At 36.8% G+C, this 23,779-nt stretch overlaps 4 protein-coding genes and 1 long non-coding RNA gene across 5 annotated transcripts; 1 reads left to right on the plus strand and 4 right to left on the minus strand.

The window, feature by feature from the left end:
* Positions 1 to 6: 6 nt before the first annotated feature.
* LOC145224505 (adenine DNA glycosylase-like) lies at positions 7 to 2,908 on the minus strand. Its single transcript, XM_080091023.1, has 4 exons — positions 2,552 to 2,908; positions 1,832 to 2,026; positions 1,416 to 1,605; positions 7 to 1,212 (listed from the first exon to the last, which is right to left on the minus strand). Exons 1-4 carry the CDS (start codon positions 2,758 to 2,760, stop codon positions 316 to 318), a joined length of 1,491 nt encoding a protein of 496 aa, XP_079947149.1. The 5' UTR covers positions 2,761 to 2,908; the 3' UTR covers positions 7 to 315.
* Positions 2,909 to 3,813: 905 nt separating this feature from the next.
* LOC145224523 (uncharacterized) lies at positions 3,814 to 4,608 on the minus strand. Its single transcript, XR_013859678.1, has 2 exons — positions 4,345 to 4,608; positions 3,814 to 4,281 (listed from the first exon to the last, which is right to left on the minus strand). It is a non-coding gene; the product is annotated as an uncharacterized LOC145224523 (long non-coding RNA).
* Positions 4,609 to 5,262: 654 nt separating this feature from the next.
* Positions 5,263 to 14,098, minus strand: LOC145228643 (guanine nucleotide-binding protein subunit alpha-13-like). The gene is made up of 8 exons (XM_080093834.1): positions 13,849 to 14,098; positions 13,237 to 13,383; positions 11,690 to 11,890; positions 11,236 to 11,286; positions 11,042 to 11,173; positions 10,384 to 10,488; positions 9,629 to 9,819; positions 5,263 to 9,168 (listed from the first exon to the last, which is right to left on the minus strand). Exons 1-8 carry the CDS (start codon positions 13,972 to 13,974, stop codon positions 9,024 to 9,026), a joined length of 1,098 nt encoding a protein of 365 aa, XP_079949960.1. The 5' UTR covers positions 13,975 to 14,098; the 3' UTR covers positions 5,263 to 9,023.
* Positions 14,099 to 18,471: 4,373 nt separating this feature from the next.
* On the plus strand, positions 18,472 to 20,644 carry LOC145223996 (putative ATP-dependent RNA helicase DDX47). Its single transcript, XM_080090413.1, has 3 exons — positions 18,472 to 18,732; positions 18,976 to 20,199; positions 20,374 to 20,644. Exons 1-3 carry the CDS (start codon positions 18,703 to 18,705, stop codon positions 20,569 to 20,571), a joined length of 1,452 nt encoding a protein of 483 aa, XP_079946539.1. The 5' UTR covers positions 18,472 to 18,702; the 3' UTR covers positions 20,572 to 20,644.
* On the minus strand, positions 20,339 to 23,432 carry LOC145224016 (uncharacterized). Its single transcript, XM_080090434.1, has 3 exons — positions 23,094 to 23,432; positions 21,029 to 21,285; positions 20,339 to 20,960 (listed from the first exon to the last, which is right to left on the minus strand). Exons 1-3 carry the CDS (start codon positions 23,368 to 23,370, stop codon positions 20,775 to 20,777), a joined length of 720 nt encoding a protein of 239 aa, XP_079946560.1. The 5' UTR covers positions 23,371 to 23,432; the 3' UTR covers positions 20,339 to 20,774.
* Between the last annotated feature and the right edge of the window lie 347 nt (positions 23,433 to 23,779).

A 23,779-nucleotide genomic window follows, 5' to 3' on the forward strand; every position in this document is an offset into this window, starting at 1 on the left:
ATAACCCTGAAAAAGTAACATGATTTAGTATGGTAGTTAAGGGTAGCAAGGTGAAAGGCAGTTATAACAAATGCAAAGTGTAAAGGGATAAAACCAAGCCAAATGTGAACATAGTAAACCTTGGGTAATTCGGATTTGTTTAGACCAAAAAAATTGTCGAGATTATGCAAAGTTCTGGATTAACCGATGTTGATTATTTCAATATTATAATTTATTTGTACCTTTAGTTTTGTCAGAATTAGGAGAAGATCCGAACAACCAAGGTTTCCTGTAGTTTGAAAAAGCAATGAAGTGTAAAATATAGGTCATAATGTGTTACTTTTTTGATGATGGCTTAAAAAAGGAATCAATGCTAGGTTGGTTAGACTTTTTTCGTTTGTTGGTGCCAGCTTGGTAGTTTGTATCATTTGTTTGTTGACACAGTTTTAGGATTTTCATGACAGAACTGGAGACTGCACTTTTTTGTAGCTCTGCTGAAGTTACAAGCTTAAATGGTCTTGATGAATGAAAGTCAGTCTCAGCAGCGTTAACTCGAAAGTGTGCAACATGATTAGTTTGATGAATATGTGAAAATACATGCAAAAAACTGCCAACAAAGTCACATGATAAAGGTGTTCGAACAGTCTTCATAAAATCAGCCATAAGCTCATTGCACCCATTTAATACAATAGTCGGGTCAATTTCCGTTTTGTGAAGCATATCAGAGAAATGTTTTCGCTTCTTAGTTTTGTTTTCCTTGTTTTCAAAACTTGCCCCATCAAGACAGGCTTTGTTTGGAAACTCCCACAAGCCAGCTAATAATCCTTTTTTGGGCCTCTGGGCAATCAACCACTTGCTACATTCAGGCATTTTTAAATCATTAATAATTTCCATTGCCAGCACAATTATGTGTTCTGAACGTGGGGCCTTTTTTGGGACCTTCTGTGGATAATTCATAACTCCGATTTCTGGGTCCCATGAAACAGAGCTTGGCAGTGCCAGAATATTGTTGTTGCAGTCTTCAATGTCTGTTAGTTCATCCTTTATCTCCAATTTTATTTCAGTTTCTACTTTACTTGCAGAAAATACAGTCTCTTTCTCAGTTTTGCACTTTTTAATAGATTTTTGATGGTTAAGAACTTGTTTGTGGGCTTTGCATCTAGACTTTATTGGACAAGTTGAACATTTAGGACCTTTGGGCAGACAGACTGTTGCTCCAAGCTCCATCAGTGCCTACCAGAAATAAGTCATACTGTTGTTTAATTATCGCCACACATCATGTTACTGTGGGCAAAAGTTACAAGTACACTTAGGTGTAAAAGTATTTTTTATTTTCCGACATAAAAAACAGAAATATGCTGAATCAAAGGGTTGGAAGTAACATTTGTTGCTCTTTACTTAGCCCAATAGAACATAATCTATTCTTTACAGTTTACCTGATTAAGGTCGCCAGGCCTTTCCTTATCCACAACATCATTTGTCAGATTCCAGAGGTGTTCCAAAACTTCTTTGCTAGCACTGTTGCCACCAATACATTGCAAGCGACACAGCACCCTAATAACATTTCCATCCAATACACCACAAGCTTCATGGAATGCTATTGAAGCAATCGCAGCTGCTGTATACCTTAAAAAAAGCAAAGACATATTAAGTAGACCCAAACCACACTTCAGCATTCAGCACATACAATTACTGCACCCAAAAATCAGTTTAAGCCAACATTATTTTAACCAATTTTTTTGCCTACTATTGAAATTGGTCAACTGGCCTCTGTACAGTCTGTGTTGCTAAACAATTTATAAATAGCAACCACAAAAACTTTTTTAAAACAAATGATTGGTACAAACCCTACCTCCCAATGCCTGGCAACTTTAGAAGTTCAGCACTGCTTGCAGGAATTTTACCATCACAACTTTGTATGACTTTGATCGCTCCTTCACGTAACCTCCTGCCTCTTGAATAATATCCCAACCCTGACCACATTTCATTTACTTCTTCTTCAGTCGACTCAGCTAAGGACTTCACATCTGGCCATTTTTTCATCCACCTGCAATTTGTAAATAAGTTTGGCACAAGTTATTTTACTAGTATAAGATTAATGCATTGTTATTTTGTGACTATGGCTTTGAATTTTAGTTCAAAAACAGAACAAAAAACTCATTTATGCTGCCTTCATGTGCTATGGGTGACTGCATTTTAAATTTTGGGGGCAAATTGCTTTGGTGTAAAACATGTTATTATGGGTCCTCTTCCCTGAATAGGGTACATAGGGTTTTTGCAAGCTTTTTTTCTGTTCAAAGCTGTTGGCCCAGAGAGTGCTTTAAACTTATTCAAATCTTAATACAAGTTAGTTAGTTATCCAAAGTTTTACGATGACCCGATAATTCATCCACAGGGCCCCCAAACGTGAAATTTTTATAACAGCTATACTTATAAAAGTACATGATCCAGTAGTTTCATACTTTGCATGTTATTGCATTGTGAAGTATTTTACATGATTTTAGAACTTTTATTTGGATTCAACCCTTAATCCCGAAGTTTTTGTTTTCTTGCTTCTAACATTTGATCTTACCTTTTGTAGTAGTCCACAACTGTTGCAACTCTGGTTTGTTGTAGCATTATTTCTGACACCCATACGGAATAAGCATGTTGGTTTTGGTCCAAAACTTTGTCGGTTTTTCTCCATGGCAGGTCTCTTTTATTATCGTCGTACCACGCTAATAAGTCTTTCCGCAATTCGTCAATTTCGCCGGTGCTGAACGTGTATGATACATTGCACATTTTAAAAGAACAACTTCCGAAATGCAAACAGTGACTTGCACGTTTTTAGCCGGCCCCACCAAAACACATAAAGCAGGTGCAGAAGTCCGAGAAACACGTGACTTTGTTTACACCGCATTTGCGACTTTTGATTTGTGACCGAGTTTCTTAAAGAGCCCCGGCACCGGAAAATTATTTTTTGATATGTTGTTTGTCGTATTTTTATAAACACGATTTCAGGTTTAAAACCACAAAAATCGAAGTTACTAGTCAAATATTTACGTTTTAAATCTAAAAACACTGACACCTTGCGGATATTTTGTCACTTAGCTCAAACGTCATGTGACGTCACCTCGTACCAACTTGGTTTGAAGCTTGTTTGTAGTCGGTGGTTGTTAACGTTTTGCGACGCCAATTACGTTAGTCAGTTTAGGTAATTTGGTGTTTAAATGTTTTCATTTTTATACTCAAGTGTGCAAAAATGCCTGCAGTGTGTTCTTTGTATGGTTGCAGTGACAAAAAGGGACCAACGAAATACAGTGTTCTTTGTAGCCTACATTTCACAGATGAATGTTTCACAAATAAAATGCAGCAGACAGGGGTATGGCAAAAGTTCTGGTGTTAAAGCCAAATGCCATTCCATGTATTCATTAGAACAGTCTTCTTCAGCAAGAAATGGCATTGAGAGCAGCTGCAAGAAAAGTAGCATATGGTATGCTTTAGTTAATTGTTTTCTGACATAATCTCATTTAACATTATAGTCTTTAATATTACCATTATGTTATACTAATTTAGTTTATTGTCCTGCCATTTACTTGGTAATAACAAAAAACTGTGGTTATGAAAAAAATGTGTGACAATATCAATACATTTTCATGTAGGGAACCACCCAATCTAAGCTATGAACCAAAATACATTGTGTGTAAAGGAAAACTTCTTTACCTCTTAAATGGAGTACCAGAAGTAAATTAACTGCAGATTTCCCTGGACACTCAGCTAAATTTGGTACATACACAATGATGGATGATGGATCTTTGCAACAATAAAATTGTTGCTATTAACCTTGTTCATGTATTCAGTTGGTAATTTCATAATATTTTCTAGAGCAATGAAGTGGCAAACAGCAATGATATGGAAAAGGAAGGATTCTTGGGATGCATTGAAAACATCACAAGCAAAGGATTGTTTATTAAAGCCTTTGTGACTGACAGGCATTCACAAATCATTAAATACATTAGTGAAGAATCGTCAGAAACAAAAAAATATGTTTGGCATGTAGCTACAAGTATGATAGAAATAAAAGATGAGCATACACCAGTATATTTGTGTTTATGGTTTTGAATTCAGAAATCCAAAAGAAACTGACAGCCATTTCTAACAATGCATGTTGCAAAGAGTTGGGACCTTGGGTGAAAAGCATATGCAACCACATGTATTGTTGTGCAGCAACGTCACAAGGTAATTCACAACTTATAGTTGACAAGTGACTGTCAGTCTGGAAACGTAACTCTGAAGTCTTCCCCAGCACCATTCAAAAAATTTCTGTAGACAGTAACGCATAGAGGTTGCTGGTTGCATGTTAGTAGTTAGTACAGTAAAACTTACTCGTGACGGGTGTAAATTACCCTCATCATGATTTCCCAATTGACGTCTAAATCGATAACATGCTGCTTCTAATACACGTTGAGACACATATAGATTCAAATCCAGGATATGCTTTAAAACAAAGCAGATTCGACTCAGAATATTCGTTGAACTTGGCTAACTGCTGTTGCACTTACTAATTTCATGGCAGCAAACGCATGATTTTCTCTCCTACATTATCACATAGTTAGTACATAAACACCTACAATAATTCTGTTACGTGGAAAATACTTTTTGTCAACAACAAAACACGTATCCTTTTTAAGCAAACAGTTGTTATTTATTGCTTAACTGTCAACTACGTATGCTACGTTAATTTTATCAGTTGTAAACAATAAAAAAACATACGCATCAAAGCTAAAACAAGCAATGAAAACAACAGCTGACCAACGCCATTGTTAGAAGTTGGTACGAGGTGACGTAACAATCGCTGCTACATATCAAACCAAGGTGTCGCTCGAGAGCTCATTGTTTGATTGAATATCTCGAAAACGAGAAATCATAGGACAAAAAAAATTAGTGATTCGGAATCCCTGATTTTTGGCAATTCTAAATATCTTAAATGTAGAAAAAGTCACATCGCCGCTGCCGGGGCCCTTTAAAGTGGGTCCTACTTTGTCATGTTGCATGTTTTATTGCAGGAAACGGGCCAAAATTTTCAAATTTTTGGACAAACCTACAGGCGATCCATGCGTTGGCTACACTGAGGAATATTGTAAGCAATGTTGTATGTGCTCGCTGTGCCCACACACAATACAGCTTAATTTTTGCGGTATAAATACGTTAACATTGTCAATTTGCGCAAGCAGAAATATGCAACGTTTTCTTTACATGTATTACCTCTCACTGCAACCACCTGACCAACAACTACCACACCTATCAGTTGATTAAATTTATTTATATGTACAAAAACGACTGCTCGCTAGATGGCGCTGCAGAAGTGGACAGAAACCAGAAGGCCAACAAACGTAAAAAACGCGCAACAAATTTTCGTAAAAACAGGCAAAAAAACACATAATTTCTGAGAAAAATATAGAAGATCATTAACATGAGAAAACGCTGGTTACAAAAGCGGACAAGATACTAACGAGTTAATAATGGCACGAAACAAAAACAAATGGAAAGAAACTTGCAACACGCTTTGCAAAACCATACTGAATAGTGGCACAACACTTTACATGCTGAGGGGTTGAGAACTGTAGTCTATGAATCTACTGGTAGTTGTAGTGTGTTAGATAGTGTAGCCATACTACAACATGCACTGCAAAAAGTACTATGACACATAAACGTTTGTTTAAATACAAAGGACAGAAAGCATAACATTAAAACTTCGGTTGCTTTTGCAAATATCTCGGAAAACAATTATCTTCGTTTAGATTAGAAACACTAACAGATAACAACCACACGAATGAACAGAATGGATTTGATAGTGCCATAAAGCGCCACTGCAACGCCAAGGGAATGTTATATGCAACAAAACTGCAATGTAACTGGATTCTCGAACAGTGTTAAATAGGATAAGCAGATCCGCATGAATTCAGGGTCACTTGCAATAGCCTAGAGTGGAATCACTTGTAATGTATTAAATGTATGAAACTTGTATATTCAAGAAGCAAAACTGTACTGCGCCCCTACAGTCACGTAATGATGTTTTCTTCTGAAAGAAAGTGCATATCAAACAATAAAAAACATATGGATAAACTTTGGAAACTTGCATCGAATAGGGGATTGTGGCATTACCATGTTTACAAGATATTTTAATTTTTTTCCCAAAGGTCAGTGTTAAATTTTGATATTTTAACGCTTACTCCAAATATACAGTTTAAAGTGGTATTTGGTGAGCAAGTAGAAAAAAGTGTTTGGCATTTTAAATATGCGTATGATTTGTTTTCCGCTTTTAGCTGCGATAAAGTGTTGTTCTTGAGAGGGCACAGGTATACGCAACAAACCAAAGCAACACGAAGACAGTAATTTCGGTAATGGCAGCATAAGAGAAAGCAAAAATCCAAAGGCTTGCGCGAAACACAAAAAAGACATGACATCGGCGCGAATACATCTTTGTCACTTATTGCCGAAAGACACCTTGGTGTCGAAGCGGCGTGGATATAATTGACTGCCAACAACAGACGGACTGAAAAATGAAAGATTGACAGTTTGGTACTAAGAAGGGAAAACGCTGTGATTGTTGTAAGGCGTGAATATATAAGTGCATGAAATTCTCGTGAGGTTATCTATAAAATCTGATTGGAAGAACATTTTACCCGAGTACAATATAATTTGCTATAAAATGGGGTTTGCGTCAATACAGTTAACCTCAGTTCATCCGGACCCGTTTGGAACAAAAAAATGTCCGGATTAGGTAAAAATCCGGATTAACAGATGTCGATCAGTTAAAACCTTACCACATAACAAATCATTTGTATGTAAGTTATTTTCGAATTAGGCAAAGATCCGGTTTAGGCGAGGTTTAATGTAACTATACCTGCAATGGCATTAAGTTATGTCAAAAGGTATAACTTCAGTTTATCTAATATTCATACAAGAGGAGAAAATGAAATGTGGCTTTTTGTGAATATGTAGTGGTGTTCACAACTAGGCGTTAAAATGTATTTTAACGCTTTTAGAGTGCGTTGCTTTCACGGTTTGCTACAGTAGACAAATAAGCCTGTATCACGAGGGTGAGTTTCGCTGAATTCACGGTTTCCAAGGCGACCTGGTGATACGCATATGATTGCTACACAAAATGCAACTTCTAAACGGCCAAAAAAATAAACTGCCAACAACTTTTGACAAATAGGAAAATAGTAAATGCAACTCTTTGCCTTAATGAACGAAGGCACTTAGGAATGTTCACACGAATGTGTAAAAATCAAACAAATACTTTTTGAAAACCGTGTCCAATGTATATTACTGAGTTAGGTATGTTTGATAAGTGATTTGGCAGGATTGTTAATTTCCAACATGTCTGGTATTTACTTTCCAAAGTAAATGAATACCGAAATTTTGCAACGCAAATTCCATGACCTAAAGTGTTCACATGAAAAACATGGTTGTACTAATATGCTGGACTGCTTTTGGTCCGCGTAAAACATTCACTATTTCTCACAGCCATCACACTGTTGCCAAATGGAAAAGGGATAGAAAAAAGCACCAGTGAGCAATAACAGTTGGCAAAACAACCACATGTGTTTTTAAATTACAACAATATTTTTTGACAAAGACCCGGATTTCAATTTTGGCAGTGGCAATTTTTGATAAGGTTTTTAGGGGACTGAAATTCACTTTGGTGTACTGTGTAGCTAAATAACGACGCATTGACTGGCCGAAAATGCTTTACTCGTAGGCACGTGAACAACGGTTCAAAATGGGCCACCCTAAATATAGCGCACCCCGAGTCCCTCAATTAAACGAAATCGGAAACGGGTTACAACCGTAATTATTACGTCACTGTGGGTCGCAATTCGACGTGTGGCATTTCGGCACGCGCGGCTTCAAGGGGAGAAACGGGGGTCGATGACGTGGCTATGACGTGTACGCCGCGGTTTGGATATGCTGGAAGTCAAAAGGTGAATTAGAAGCCAAGGTCAGCTCGTTATTCTCTAAGACAAGGTTAAATGATATATGGCTTTTTACGAATGAATAATATTTGTGCTTATAGGTTTCAGTCATTAGCAATATTAACGCTAATTTGGATTAAATCAACATGCGTTAACGTTGTGCGTAAGCAGAAAAGCCCCTTTGTGTGAAAACGCAAAAAAGCAGGCCTACTTTCCACGAAGTAAAGCGTTTCCGATCAATCATCTCACTTCAAAGGACTAAAGTTTCGGCTTATTGTTCTTCGGGCCTATTTATAGTCACGTCGTCTCGGCACAGATGGCACGCTCACGTGACAACGAGAGTGTATGACGTCATGGATGCGTGACGTGATGCGAAACGCAACAAGAATGGTGCGAGACCCGAGATTTTACGTCAAACCAACAAAACCCGTATGTTTAAACCGAGCCTGACATCTTTTGTGGCATCACAATGGCTAAGTTATTTCAAGAAACGGTTTGCATAAAGTGTTGTGACGAATGTTTTCGAATCACGACCCAAAACAGAACTTCTCATTGGTTAAATTTACTGATGGCAAAATAATGCTGGAATGTTCAGTCACTTGGTCAGAGCGTTACAGGTCTTTCCTACCTACGGATTGAAATTAGAAAAAAAAACAAGCAGTTCCGGTCGGTGGATTAATCAACAAACAAACGGGAAACAAAAAAGCATTGCGGCTCGAGGAAGCATCAAGCAAAATTAAAAGGAACCTACTAGTATTGCGTTGGGAAAAAACAACACGTTGGTCAAAAAAGAAATGAAAAACAGGCGAAAAAACGGGCGGGCAAAAGGCAGTTGTGCCTTCGCGAATATGAAATGATTCCATCCATTCCACCCTCCGTTGTGTGTCGAACGATTTAAACGAAAATACTGCTAGGCATAATACATACTCTCACCCCGCGCGCCTGAGGCAGGTCTGTCGTTGTCACAGCGCTTGCCTTGTGACGTCACAAACGTCGGGTGACGCGCGTCGGCCCGTTCTCGCGTCCCAGGGTGACCGCGCTATGACGTCACAGAGTCCTTCCGCTATTGCGTCATGGCGCAATTCACTGAAGCATCAATTGATGAAGGTTCTCGTGTAGGATCGTGTCTTTGACAGCGTTAAACACGAAACGGATGTTGTTGGTGTCGATCGCCATCGTGAAGTGATGGAAAAATGGCTTGCTGCGGTCGCGGCGCTGGGATTCGAACCTTCAACATAAAATTTACATTAGATAACTGTTGCAGTGAAAAATTTAAATAAATCGTTTAGTATGCTGACATAACGCATAAACATATTTTTCCAAGATGGTTTTGAGAACTTTGTATAGTCCAAAGCGATTACCAACCATTCATATACCCCTTAGCCCCCCTTTTTTGAAGAAACGCTCAAAACCTGTGGCCATATGCCACCAATGAAAAAGTAGATGGTAAACATATGAAACTTTAAGTCAGTTAGTTTGTGGAAAAAAGTTGATTGAATCAGATTGAATCAATCATCAAAACCACCTGTGATGATGCCAAATTCAAAAAGATATTCCAAGCACACTCTCAATTGTTTACATTATGAACAAAAAATGGATTTTGCTGTTATTAATTGGGAGGCCTAATCGAATAAATTTTGGAAGGCCTAATCACTTTTTTAATCACAAGTTCAGGAAAAAATTTACACCTGTAGACAAGGTAATTTTGCACATCTGATAAACTTCGCGGGTCGCCTTCGAAATCTGGGAAGTAATCAGAGAGTAACACTTCGTGTCGAACTTTCTCCTCAAGAAGGTCAGTCTTGTTGAGAAAGAGGATAATTGAAACATTGACAAAGTAACTGTTGTTTACAATCACTTCAAAAATGTCAAGGGATTCCTGCAGAAAAAAAAACACTGGACTTAGACAAGCAAAGGTTTTGAGTATTAAGATACTGGTGGACTAAAATAAGTTGCATGTTTCATGGTATGAATTGAAATGTGCATTGCAGTACCACGATTTTTACAACACTGCCAAAATAGGTTTGGCTTTCCAAAAGTAAGAGTAAGGTAACATCAGATGTCTCACTTTAGCCGAGTACATTTTTCTAACTAATTTGCATGATGTGAAGTCACTTGATACAAAAAAAGCACCTTTACACTTGTCAAAGAAATTAAACAATACAATAGAATTTTGTACAAACAAACTTGTTCAATAACACCATTAAGTGATGCATGACATCTATGCAAAGCAGTTACAGGGTCAAAAGTCCAAGTGATGTCATCTAACTTCAATGCCAGTTTAAACAGCAAATCAACCACATTATATAAAAGTCATTGTCAATTGGAAACCACAAACCAGTTTATACATAAACTTTGGCAGCAGCCAGTAAATACCAACGTCATATAAGTAAAATGTAAATTATTTGATGAGTTTTTTACACTTAAATATCATGAAACTTACTTGTAATCTATTCGTCCTTCTATCTTCCATAAGGACTTGGTCAAACTCCGATGAGGATGCGAGAAATAAAATTGAGGTGACATCTTCGAAACATTGAAACCATTTCTGCCAAAAAAATAAAAAAGTTTAAACTTTACTTATGTACAGATGCCTAATTGTCTGTGTTGGTGTTTCTTTTTTATGCATCCCACCCTTATTTTATCTATCATCCCTCAAAACTGTTCCACATGAACAAAAAAACTCGATGATGGTTAAAACTGATACACTGGCACCAACTTATAAACTTTGGATTTCTCATGTTAGAAATAGTCGGTATTTTGAAAACATTTCCCCATAATCAAAGTGATATACTACAAAATTTTCCGCCACAATTCTAACGGATATATTCCTTTTAACAAAGTTATTGTTCAACCGGTGTGGTGCTAGACAGAAATACTCATTGTTTTAGGGCAGTGGTAGTTTTTGCTGACGTTTTGGCCACTGAAACAACTGGGCTGCTTCAGAGCAATGAGGTGTATATATTCATGTGCCTTGCAATTGCATATGCATTCTCTGAACCCCCTAACACGCCCAGTGGGTAGGGGGTTCAGACAGTTTAAAAATCACTGAGCATCACAATCTGGTGCATAGTTTTTGTTGCAATGTAAGGAATAATCACCTGTCTTTGACTTCTCTGGCCCCCGACATCAAAGAATCGGAAAGGAATCCTTCTTATTTCAAACATGTATTCCTGAATGCCTTTGGTTGCTTGTCGCGATAAAAGAATATCTTGCATGGTTGGCACATAATCCTAAAAAATCCCGATATTTGGTAGATTGTCCTATACAGAACTTAAAGATATTGACAACTTACAGACTTTCCGATACGATCCAAATTTTCTAAGAAATATCGGACGGATTCACCCTGCAAATTAATGGCTTTAGTTGACATAGATAATGTGGTTGTAAGTTGTAAGAAGTTTTAAACATTTTTATAACTGAGCAAAAATCACTTTGATTATATGTCCACACAACTTAGCATAGCATATGAGTATTTAAATCATCCTTTCTATTTTTTAAGTAAAAGAACTGACACAAAAATATAACCAAAATTGGTTTATGAACAGTTGGAAAGGTGGTGCATTGCAAAAAATGGTCACATGGAGCAGCTGTGGGAATTGCGCTTAAAATAGTAAGGTCCGAACAACTGGATTGGCACAGCACCATACACAAGTTTTTCCGTGAAACAGTTATCTTTGCATTTAGCAGTAAAATATTTATGAAAAGTTCAAGGTACATATCCAAGGACAAAATCTCCACATTCCTACCAATTGAAATTCTCTTCTTCTGTCGTAAGCACTCCGAATTCCATCATCTTTCCATAACTCCATGATATGAGGTACATACTCGAGGAAGCTATTGACGTCAAGATTCGCACTGCGATCGAAGGTCATAACATAGTTGGCTTGTTCACTTCGGTTGTCATCCTCCCAAGATATTCTCAGCTTGTCCCTGGCATCAACAAGCACCTAAGGAAATAAGGCCATCTGTATTGCGAATTGCAACAATTTTTTCTGAACCGTGTACGATTGCCCTTCGTGACCAGTTAGGTTGAAACAAATTTGCATTTTGCAGGACACTTCAGTGCAAATTTATATGTCAGTGCTCCATACATAAAAACAAACTGATATAAAAAAACAAGTGTTTAATACATATTTATACATGGAGATATTTGCATCACATGCTATACGAACAACATGTATATATATACATACCACATAAGTTTGTAGCGTTTGGTAAACAAAAATCCAGTCAAATGGTTTAGATAAATTTGGACATAATTTAATAATTTTAACTACATGTTCAATTTATACACATATAAGCATTTTTGCTCAAAAAAATTTGTGTGTGTGTTTGTTTGAATATGTATTTGTATTACTATGAGTTCAACAAGGTGCATCAACTAAAAACTAGAATTCGTGAAAAATAGAGTCCCTTTGTCTATTCTCAAAATGTATACTCATGAAACACTTGACTGCTCGGTGTGCAAAATGGTTTACATTACAACATAGGACCTGGTAAAGTGAAACAAGTCTATGTTGTGTTTCAACATAAAACACTGCAACACTATGCACAACTAATGGATTGAAAGCACAACAAATTTGTACATATTTTCTGAGGTTTACAAAATATGTTAACTTATGTGCACCATTCTTTGCATATATACAAACATATATGGGGTAAACTGGCCAATCTTATTTTGGGATCTTACTCAAAAAAATGATGTAATAATTACACACCTAAGAAAAACTATTTAACATAGCCTAATAGTAACTTTTAGAGGTTTAATGGAAAAAATCATTTTTCAATGTGCTTTTAATAAGCAAACTTTGGTGCACAAAAAATAACATTGCTAGGCTTCACCATGCAGTTGAATGGTACCAAATTCTTGATTACTTGGTCCTTTAAGGGCCACAAATGAGACCAATTAATTAAGGTTGATATTGGATTGCATGTTTCCTCTGAACTCAAGCTTGAGCCACAAATATGTGATGATGCAATGCATGACGGCCAAACCACAACTATCAAATTGGCAAAAGCAGTTTTGCTATTGATTGCTTATGTTATGTACTTTTTACCCCACAAAGGAAAATGGCGCTTGCTTTACACAATAATTACATTCAAGCTTAATGCAAAACTATTTTTAAAATGATTTTTTATTGTTTTTTGAGTTGGTACATTTCTGACATTTATTAGGTCAATAAGTAATGTATATACCTAATGAAGTAAAACAGAAAATGAAGTAAAATTGTCCATTTGGTGTGCAAATAGCAAAATTATAAGCAAAACATTGATCAAATAACCATATTACTACCTTCATGCCTTTGACAATGTTGCTGTATATCGTTGCACGGAATGCCAGCAAGGCCTTTTCATCATAGCCTTGCCCATGAAGTATCCTCATCTGCTTGAGAAATGTGCTTTTTCCACTTTCGCCGGCACCCAGAAGCAAGAGTTTGACCTGCAAAATATATCCACTTATTAGTCATGATGCTTCATAGCATGATCTGAAAAGCCATAAGCAGCTTGCACTACAATATGACATACATAAGCAGAGCCGTTTATGGAAACAAACATGTGATGTGAGTCAGATTTAAAGTTATGATACACTTTTGTACACTTTTTTGAATAAAATTTTCAGGCCTGAAGGTGTATTTTCATGTAAATTTGTGAGTTGAGGTACATTTTAAACTTATTTTTAAAACAATAAATAATAAAGGTATTGTATGCCTAAAACTGTAAGCTTTTGAGGCAATGTTTTTTGGATGTTTATGTATTTATATATATATACCTTACACACAAGTATGCAAATTACTTGGGTATGCAAAAATGATTTGTATTGTTTGGAATGACCCCAATCCAGAGTTTAACTTTAATTTTTTTTCAATTGTTGAGGTTAGTGATGCACATGGAAATGTTGACCAACCTGTCGTTTATAGTAAAGCTTTTCCCTTGCTAAGTCCTTGTCTATTTTGTTGCTTTTTGTTTTGTTGGCATCACTGAAGAAGCACCAACTGCAGTCGAACGGCATCTTGGAGCACTTCTGTCCCATCAGCAACCCATACAAAGGTGACACAATTCGCTTATGACCAGGGGTTGTGTTTCCCCACTATTTGTCACCAAAACCCTAACATTAAACAATCAAAAGATACCTAGAAGAGTAAAAAACAAACGATTTGATCAACAAGCATTAAATAAGCTGCAGACAACCCATAAGGTCTTATCAGTGCAGCTGATGCTAGAGGTTGGCTGTATGTGCTAATGTAGCCCCTTGCGGCATTCCAGTTTATTGGGAGCAGAACAACCACACCTTACCAATCTGTCCGATGCCACAATTGGGCAATGCTTTTGTAAGCAACAAATATATGGCCAAAATCCATAGCTGATGATTAAGGTAATCAAACTAAATTGGCTAAACTAACACACCTATAAACTGTTTAACTGCAACTCTGCAAAAAGTGAAATCTACTTAATCGATGAACAAACTTTTACTGAACGAAATATGATGGCAAAGTTAAAACTCATAACTCCAACAAAAAAGTCTTGTTTGTGTACTGCTCTAACTTTTATGGTTTCTTGATTGATGACTAACTAAATTTGTTCATACTTTCATAGCATGTAAATACGCCTGCACCATGACTCACCAATATAATGTAAAACCAGTGTGTCATGATCTTGATCTCAATGACAGGCGTTAAGTAGCATAATGCCACACAAACACACAACAAATTGTTATGTAACTTAGTTTAGCCCTAAAAGACTCACACCAGTTACTATAAGTTGTTGTTGTTGTTGTTGTGAAAAACATGAATGGTATTGGGTGGGAAAAAAGAAGTTTTGTGGCAAACACCAGGCCACCACACACATTTATCACCATTGCTTATAAAAGCTAGTGGTTTTCCATACCACTGACTAAACCTCTTTCCCCACCACAATCCACAAACAGGTACCCCACCGTGGAAGTAACCCGCCACAAACAGATCTGTTATTTCAGTGCTCATCAATTGTAATAAGGTGGTGTCACCAGTTACACCAATTCGCACGATTCACAAATTCCTTTCTAACAGATATGCAGAATGAGTAAAAGTTTTTTTTCTAGTACTAAACTTTGACACAACATGACACAGTAATATATATATATATATATATATATATATATATATAGCTTGTTGATTAAAGTTTCAGTAAAAATAGCAGCACAAAATAATTAAAATGTTAGAACATTTCATATTGCGCTAAAACAGGGGTAAAACAAATAGGGTTGCAGGCAAAATATAATTAACTTTTCTTTTTTCTGTGCCATCTATATTAACAAATTGATTTAAGAACTTTTTTATATATCCATTACCCAAAGCTACATCTTAGGATTAACACAAAGGCATTACAGTAAAAAAAATCAGTCAAACTTACTAAAGAAAATAGTACAATTAGTGTGTGACATTTTAAAACTGACAAGAGAGCCCTTGAAGTAACTCCATTACAGTAAAACTTGCAGAGAAGGCAGGTTTAAAAAAGCTGAAAGCCAACCACACCATCCAAAACAAACACCTGATTTCTGTGTGGTTAATGATCAGTAAAATTATGCCACCAATATACTCTATAGCTTAATGAAAACCCATTTTACTGTTTGTACATAATCGTGACTGTATATCCCCCACACTTGAGTAAAGCAAACATTGTGCAATAAGGTGTGTAGCTTGGCTGGGTAAAGTGGTTCCGTGTTACTTACTTGAGCACTGGTTGTCACTCTTAAAATAAATTCAGTACAATATTGGAGAAAAAAAGAAAAGGATATTTAAGCATGGAAATTAATACATAAGATAGTTTGCCTCTTGCCTGGGGCATTTATACATTTAAATGCATATAACTTGAGTCATTAAAATTAAAATATATTTTATTGTACAAAAAGTTTGAAACATGGTTTGTTACACCAAGTTTCTATTGCAACACATGAGACTTTTATTGAGGGACACCATAAAACCAATTTGACATATTAAAACATTTTGTTCACTTTTCTTTGACATTGATTGATGTCCTCTCATTAAATTACATACCAGACTAACATAAGTGCAAGTCATAAAATAACAACTACAAGCAAATATATGTTGTCAATATCAAGATGTCACTTGCTTTTTACATCAACAATATCAATTTCTGATTTAACAGCATTTTTTGCAGAATTATGCACAGGATTACAGACAACAAACAAAGTGATAGGTGCTTTTTTAACTAAATGTATATATACATGGCTGTATAATGATTGTAAAAAAATATTTTGTCATAGTGTAGTCATTTTACTTTTACTTGGCCCATTATTGCACCACCAATTGGAAAAATGTTCATATTGTAGCTGCTGCATCTTTAAATGCTTTTTTGATAAAAAAAAATTTACCACCAAGCTTCAAAATGTGATAATGGTGGTTGTATTTTAATGGTCTATATTTTACCAAAATACTTTGTTAGAACTAAGAACCACTGTAATTTTTTTTTACAAACAATGGCAATTTGTTGCATGTTCCTGTTGGTCATATGGATCACAGACTTAAGATTGTGTTAAAATAGTTTTTGGTAGAAAATATGTCCTTGCTGGTTTATGTGGTCCAACATCTCAATAGCAAAATTAGCATTAAACAATCAGGCATTGCTTTATCTAATCATCACTAATTTAAACTCTAAACATCAAAGTATTTGATGTTTTTGGTAATTTCAAAGCTGAACATGGACAGAAATATATTTTGTATAACAGAAAATTGGTCCACATATTTAAAGTTTGCCGTTCAGAGAGAAAATATTGAGTAGAACAATATAAAATATCACCTTCAAAAGTAGCCTAATTTTTGGAAATCACAAAGTGGACCTAACCCACTTACTTAAACACATTCATGTCCCATTAAGCCACTGTTTTGCATGGATACTAACAAAATATAGGAAGTTTAGGTATGACCAAGTCGGATTGTATGACAAACAAAACAAGTGGGTTCCATTTTTAGATGTAAGCCATATTTTGAAGTACACATTTTTCAAGTTATAAAGTGCCATGTTTTTGTGCATTTAAACAGTATGTATCAATTTAAAAAACTTTGTAAACCGTATAAAATTTACATTTCTGACCTAACATTAATCAACATAACTGGAAACTGCTTTCAATTAGAACAGGGGTCACCAAACTTTTTTCACTGCGGGCCGGATAAGTTTAATAATAATTCGCGCGGGCCGCATAGTTTACATGCCCTAGCGCCGTCTTTCCGAACTTAGCCCGCAAGGCCATTTTGATAGGGGCGCCAGGATATGGTCTTTCTATAATCCCATTAAAAATCTGGTGATGCGACTATTAAATTGTAAAGTTAGTCTCATCTTACAAGCAGTGCTTGTATATTACGTCACAAGTGACCAAAGAAAGCAATTGTTTGCGCACAATTAACACTTGTAGTCTTGTTTGTGACGTAACAAACTGGCTTTGGGTCAATCCTGGGCGTTATAATCCCATAAAACAAGGTAATAACAATTGTACATATCGCGACAGGAAAACTTGAAGTAGATTAATTTTTAAATGTTACAAAGTTATCAATGCGATTTGACAAACCAAAAAATGTGGTCGCGGGCCGGATGAAATGACCTCGCGGGCCGGATGATACATAAAACGAACCAAATGCTTACGAATCTGACAACATTTTACAACACAACGAAAATTACAAAACGCAGCAACACATAACAGACCTCAATTCAAAATACGGGCCTAAATATGCTACAAGTATACTAAATGTTCGCTTTTTTAATAACCAACTATATATTTGATAACAGTTACTGTACGTTACTTTTGCTTGCTACAAAATAAAGTCGAAACTTGTAAGCAGTAACTGCATAAAAAAGTTTTCCAGGAACTCACACCACGAAGTACACAACTCTCGCAGCAGCAAGCAAACACACCCACCCATATCACCAGGTGACGCTAACGACAACAAATTAGCGCACAAAACAACAGATTTCCATTCCGTAAAAATCTAAAAATAAAACTATAGTTTATCCGATGGTGTCGGATTTGTCTTAACACTGACACAACAAACTTTGAAATAGTTTATCCAAACCTGGCTAGCTGTGTCAACCCGGTGTTTCGGCCTGAAGGCCTTGCCGAACAAATTTACTCGTACATTGCTTTTTATTTCAGGGCGTTGTAAACAACATAAACAATTTTGTCACTGAATGTTTTTTTCGCCATTGTTTGATTAATTAAGTAACATGCTTTTGCAAGTCGGTCATTTTACTTACTTATACCATCATCATTCATCGATATTGCTCATGTGCAGTAACGAAAAATATTTATGTGTCAATTAAATATAATATATGTATATATATGTAAGGATTTATTTATATACCCAGGAAATGAATTTGATTTAAATACCTTCATTAAAAAAACAAATAAGTAAAAAGCAGACAAAAATGTGACTTTGTAAAAATAAAATACATTCTTTTGGATGAGCGAAACACCATCACACGTGATCAGCATGGGCTTTGCAGAAAATTTTGCAGGCCTGTTGTATTGTTAATGTTTGCTGGTTTTATTTGGTTTAGAAAAATTCGTTTAGTCACAATTTGGACTAATTAAACGTTCTTAACTAGAGTATCTGTACAAGCAGCGATTTGTGACAATTTTGTAATATTTAGCTTCAACAAAAGATATTTAACATAGGTTGTCAGTTTACACGTCACTCGTCACCGAGGATATAAAGTTTTTGTATGCTGATGATTCACAACTGTAGGTTTAGTCCAACATTGTATCGCGATGGAGTGCATTTTTACTGCAAGAGAAAAGGTCTCAATGATACCACTAAGTCACTAACATAACATACTTTATAAGCTGCTAATCTTCTTTGCATGCATGTTTTTATAAACCAAATCCATGCTGTTTTCAGTCAAAGTTTTTTTTTGACTAGCATTTTCATATTACTATATTGTAGGAGTCATCTAAACTTGCACAAAATTTGTTTTTATATTTTATTGAAAAGCTATTGTTGAGTTTGACTAATATCAATTATTTAATTTTAAAAACTCCTAGATTTATGCGAAAAAAATGAGTGAGGATAGTACAAAAGATAACACATCCCATCCAAACAACAAGGAAGGTGATGAAGATGTATCAGAACTGCTTAAAAATGAGGACGATGTCACCTTTGAATCTCTTGGAGTCACAGAAGTTCTATGTCAAACATGTGCTGAACTTGGATGGAAAACTCCCTCCAAAATCCAACAAGAGGCTATCCCTGTTGCATTAAAAGGAAATGATGTGATAGGACTAGCTGAAACAGGGTCTGGAAAAACAGGTGCTTTTTGTCTTCCAATTCTGCAAGCACTTTTAGATAAACCACAAAGGTTGTTCGCCTTGGTTTTGACGCCAACCAGAGAACTTGCTTTTCAAATTGAAGAGCAGTTTAAAGCACTTGGATCTGCAATCGGTATTAAAACGTCAGTTGTTGTCGGTGGAGTTGATATGATGGGTCAGGCCATAATTTTGGCAAAGAAGCCACATGTTATTGTAGCAACACCTGGCCGGCTTGTTGATCATTTGGAAAAGACCAAAGGTTTTACACTGAGGTCTTTAAAGTATCTTGTACTGGATGAGGCAGATCGAATCTTAAATATGGATTTTGAGTCAGAGTTGGACAAAATTTTGAAAGTCATTCCAAGAGAGAGAAACACATTTCTGTTTTCTGCCACTATGACTGGAAAAGTGAAAAAGCTCCAAAGAGCTGCCTTGAGTAAACCTGTTAAGTGTGCCGTGAACAGTAAATACCATACAGTGGACAAACTGCTACAGTACTTCTTATTTATACCAGCGAAAGATAAAGACTGCTACCTTACTGCAGTTATCAATGAGCTTGCTGGAAATGCTATGATTGTGTTTTGTAGTACTTGTGCCAATGCACAACGAACTGCACTAATGCTTCGGAACCTGGGTATCTCAGCAGTGCCTTTGCATGGTCAAATGTCACAGCCCAAGCGACTAGGAGCTCTTAATAAATTTAAAAGTGCAACTAGGTCCATTTTGGTTGCCACAGACGTTGCAAGTCGTGGTTTAGACATTCCGCATGTAGATGTTGTAATTAACCTAGATGTGCCAACCCGGTCTAAGGATTATATTCATAGAGTTGGTAGAACGGCACGTGCTGGCCGCTTTGGGAAAGCTATAACATTTGTAACTCAGTATGATGTTGAGTTGTACCAGCGCATCGAGGAACTTATCGGTAAGAAATTACCGGCATATGAAATGCAACATGACGAGGTAGGTTAAATTCATCTCACCAGCAGTTTCAACTTATCGTATTTCTGCAGAATTGAACTAGTAGCTAGATCTTTGTGTCTTATTACAAGTCGAATAGATCTTTTTCTCACTGGCACTTGACTTTTCACCATTTCAGGAATATGGTCCAAATGAGCTCTTTATTTCTCATTACAGGTCAAAGTGTTACAGGAGCGTGTATGTGAGGCACAAAGATTTGCCAGGACAGAAATGAAGGAACAACAAAATGCCAAAAAGGAGAAGAGGAAGGGACGTGATGAGATAAGTGATTCAGAGGAAACAGCTGCATTTGGTGCAAAACAATCAAAATTGTTTGTCAAACATGGAAAGGGCAAAAGAAGGCGAAAACACTGAATTTTACGTCTAATTTAATAAAAGCCCTTGTTTGTTCCATAGTATGTAAAATAAACAGTTTCATTTGCTGCAATGTAAACACTGTAACTGTAACCCAAAGATGTGATATAGTTAAGAAGGTTAATGCTAAAGTTACAGCCATGTTGGTGTATGGGTGCATATTTGGTGCTTTGATACAATGAAAAGCGCTGCATGACCGTTGTCTACTGCTTGAAACGGCAAAATGGGACAGGGTCGCCGCTTGTTTCTGCCAGATTCCAATACCCCACTGCTGTTCTTGTTGGTCGCGTAGCAACAGCCATTGTCAGTGCCTGCAGCGATGGGAGTGGGTGGTTTGGATACCATTCCACATATACCTCTCCACCCGTTGAGCTTACAGCTTTTCCACTCTTAAAATTTTACAGATTGTTGCGTTTTACCACACGTCTTGTTTGGTTTAAATCTAACACAGGCCTACCTGGTAAACAGAAGCCAACCAGATATCAACATAATCAAGGTTGGGCATATCTATGTACCCCATCCAGGCTTCTTGAACGTACTTGTATATCTTATCATATAGTTCTTTGCTGTCAATGTCAACTAGTTCGCCACCATGGAAGGAGCACATGGAAATAGCTCCTTGCTTGCCTCCTTTATGTGGCGTTCGGTTGGCCGTGGTGTAGAGCAAGCGATAGCAGTAGCCGCGGTCCACAAATCCACTGCAGTTTAACCGTTCTTTGAAATGAAAACACTAGTTTTAGTCAAAAGACAAAACGATTTACACAGAATTGTAAGTCGGGCCTAGGTTTTGGTAAACAAATGAGCTTGGTTTGGGCCGGACTTTTCTCGTGCGTTTTTTTCGGATAAAATTACTCAACTAAGTAGCCCAGCTAGTTGCTGGACTTCACCTGCAGCCCTAAAACGCTGTTTTTAATTATATTCTGTACGGTAGTGCATTTAGTAGATTTTATGTAGAGGTATGTCAAACAAACTTTCGGGCCTAAACGGGCTTGTCAAAAACGATTCGGGCCGGGCATCGGGCTTGTACCTTCGAGTTCGGACCCCTTACAACTCTGGTGTGACCGATGACACATAATGCGGATTTTTAAGTAGACTGCATTTCAAAGTAATGTTGCAACCAAAAAGTACCTGTTAAACTTGTTTAAAAGTTGGCTTATTTTAACAGGCGTATATTGTTAACTGCGAACTGTGAACCAACAGGAAAAGTATGCTTGAGGTCGTCACTCGTTGAGGCGGGGATGGGCTTCTACTCAGACAAGCAACAGATATGTAAATCACTAAAATCAGTTTAGAAAATGCTTAAACCAGTGGTTCCCAACATTTTTTGTCCTGCTGTGCACCTTTTTAGTCGATATCCGCACGCACAATCTTTTGGGTTACAATCAGTGGCGTAGGAGCATATGCTGCCGCCTCTGGCTTTCGTTGAAAATGTCGCCCTAAGTAGACTGCAGCAAGTTTTGAAAGAGTTTCATGTTCAAGCAATCTTTCAATAATAATTACAAATAATGTGCCGCGTCTCAGAAGTTCTATATTGCTCGAGAAAGAAGGCTCACTGTCTCAGCGTTAAGGCCAAAAATAAAAGACAAAAGATGGAGAACAAATGTATTAGGTTTAGGCAAATAAAAGATCAATAGCCGCCTCAAAATTGAACTTTTCGAGCTTTCGCCGCAGCAAAATCAGCGATAATATCTTCGAAATCAAGTTTTTGAACGTAATCTCTTTCTATAGAAAGAATCGATACAGCTGATAGCCGATCATAATTCATGGTAGAGCGTAAATACGACTTTATCATTTTGAGCTGTGAAAAACGAAAGGCTTGCATTATGAAAAAAGGCCTACCGATTCAGAATCCTGATAAAATTTCCTTTATTATAAGAACAAAAAACGATTTTTGAAAAATATTGACTTTTTTTTTTTTTTTTTTTTTTTTCACGGGGTTCGAACCCAGGACTCTCCCGGGGATGAATCCCGATCAGGGTTTTTTATGTCTGTATGTGGGTCAGGGCGCGCCAGACCGTTCGGCCAAGTTCCTGCCCAATATTGACTTTTATTCAGAAGTGTCATCTTAAGTCATTTTGCCGCCCCCTTGCAGCCTGCCGCCCCTGGCGCAGAGCCAGAACCGCCAAGTGTCTGCTACGCCACTGGTTACAAACTAACTTATTTTAGTTCAATTTAAGTGCAAATAAACTAAACTTGAACTGTTCAAATCTAATTCCCCCCCTGCAATTTTAGTTTGCTAAAATATCGTTTACATTAACATTTTTAATTGAATTCTTAGAACATAAATTAAACTCTCCATAATAAGCTTAAATCGATTATACGAGAACTTTCTTTTTCTCAGCTCATATGTGGCATATGCAACAATAACACATATCACAGACAACCAGTGAGAGACTAATACTGTGACACAAATCCCCAACAAATTACAAAATTCCCCACTGGTTGGAAACCACTGGCTGAAACTATCAGAACATTGAAAATTAAAATTGCTTCTATAGCTGTTTTAGTAATACATTGCCTACCTTCAATTTTTGCTTTTATTCGTTCATCCAGAACACTCCAATCAAGTTCGGGTTGCGGACCAACGGGTCCAGCTGGGCCAATTGGACCTGGCGGACCCTTTTTTCCTGGCCGTCCAGGTGGTCCTTGTACTATTCTTTTGGTGTTCTCACTTGGTGAAGCATTTTGATTAAACAAATTCCCAATCGGTTTGCAGACTAAATAGCTTTCGTTTTGTGGTTGGCCAGTGGAAATTTGTTTCAGCAAAATTAGAACAAAAGTGATTCGGATTCTTACCATTTTAAAACCAGAACCTGCTCTTAATATTATCCGCAGACAAATCAAAATTCTAATTAAACAGTTTATTTACACAACAACGCACATTGGGCACCACCCTGACAAAACGGAAAACGCTTTATGAAGTAATTATTTTGCTTGGTAACAGGAGCGCGTTTCATTCGAACCGCGAATCGAAGGGTAAGAGAAGACGGTGAAACTGCGATGTAGCCTAATTGCAACCATGAAATTACCACAATAAAAATTGCGATATGTAATTGGTATACGATGAAACTACCACGAAAAAGCAGCTGTCACGATGTATTTGGTCTCACCATGTATAATTACCACGATAAAAATTACCCAAATTCAGTGCGCACCGGTTCTATCCGTCTCACGAAATATTATGAGATCAGCGAACCGGTTAGCAGTA

Source organism: Phallusia mammillata, chromosome 1 (assembly GCF_965637545.1).
Source record: "Phallusia mammillata chromosome 1, kaPhaMamm4.hap1.1, whole genome shotgun sequence".
NCBI classification, from domain to species: domain Eukaryota; kingdom Metazoa; phylum Chordata; class Ascidiacea; order Phlebobranchia; family Ascidiidae; genus Phallusia; species Phallusia mammillata.

Excerpts from the sequence above, each read along its gene's own strand:
- LOC145224505 (XM_080091023.1), bottom strand. The coding sequence starts at position 2,760 with ATGTGCAATGTATCATACACGTTCAGCACCGGCGAAATTGACGAATTG. Across the intron at positions 2,027-2,551 it reads GTTGTGGACTACTACAAAAG|GTGGATGAAAAAATGGCCAG; the intron begins GTAAGATCAAAT and ends TACAAATTGCAG. Across the intron at positions 1,213-1,415 it reads GGCCTGGCGACCTTAATCAG|GCACTGATGGAGCTTGGAGC; the intron begins GTAAACTGTAAA and ends TATTTCTGGTAG.
- LOC145228643 (XM_080093834.1), bottom strand. The coding sequence starts at position 13,974 with ATGGGACAGAAGTGCTCCAAGATGCCGTTCGACTGCAGTTGGTGCTTC. Across the intron at positions 11,287-11,689 it reads GAAGAAGAGAATTTCAATTG|GGTGAATCCGTCCGATATTT; the intron begins GTAGGAATGTGG and ends ATTAATTTGCAG. Across the intron at positions 9,169-9,628 it reads CAAAATTACCTTGTCTACAG|GTTCGAATCCCAGCGCCGCG; the intron begins GTGTAAATTTTT and ends TTTATGTTGAAG.
- LOC145223996 (XM_080090413.1), top strand. The coding sequence starts at position 18,703 with ATGGAGTGCATTTTTACTGCAAGAGAAAAG. Across the intron at positions 18,733-18,975 it reads TTTTTACTGCAAGAGAAAAG|ATTTATGCGAAAAAAATGAG; the intron begins GTCTCAATGATA and ends AAAAACTCCTAG. Across the intron at positions 20,200-20,373 it reads ATGAAATGCAACATGACGAG|GTCAAAGTGTTACAGGAGCG; the intron begins GTAGGTTAAATT and ends TTCTCATTACAG.
- LOC145224016 (XM_080090434.1), bottom strand. The coding sequence starts at position 23,370 with ATGGTAAGAATCCGAATCACTTTTGTTCTAATTTTGCTGAAACAAATT. Across the intron at positions 21,286-23,093 it reads AATAAAAGCAAAAATTGAAG|AACGGTTAAACTGCAGTGGA; the intron begins GTAGGCAATGTA and ends TTCATTTCAAAG. Across the intron at positions 20,961-21,028 it reads GGTTGGCTTCTGTTTACCAG|AGTGGAAAAGCTGTAAGCTC; the intron begins GTAGGCCTGTGT and ends TAAAATTTTAAG.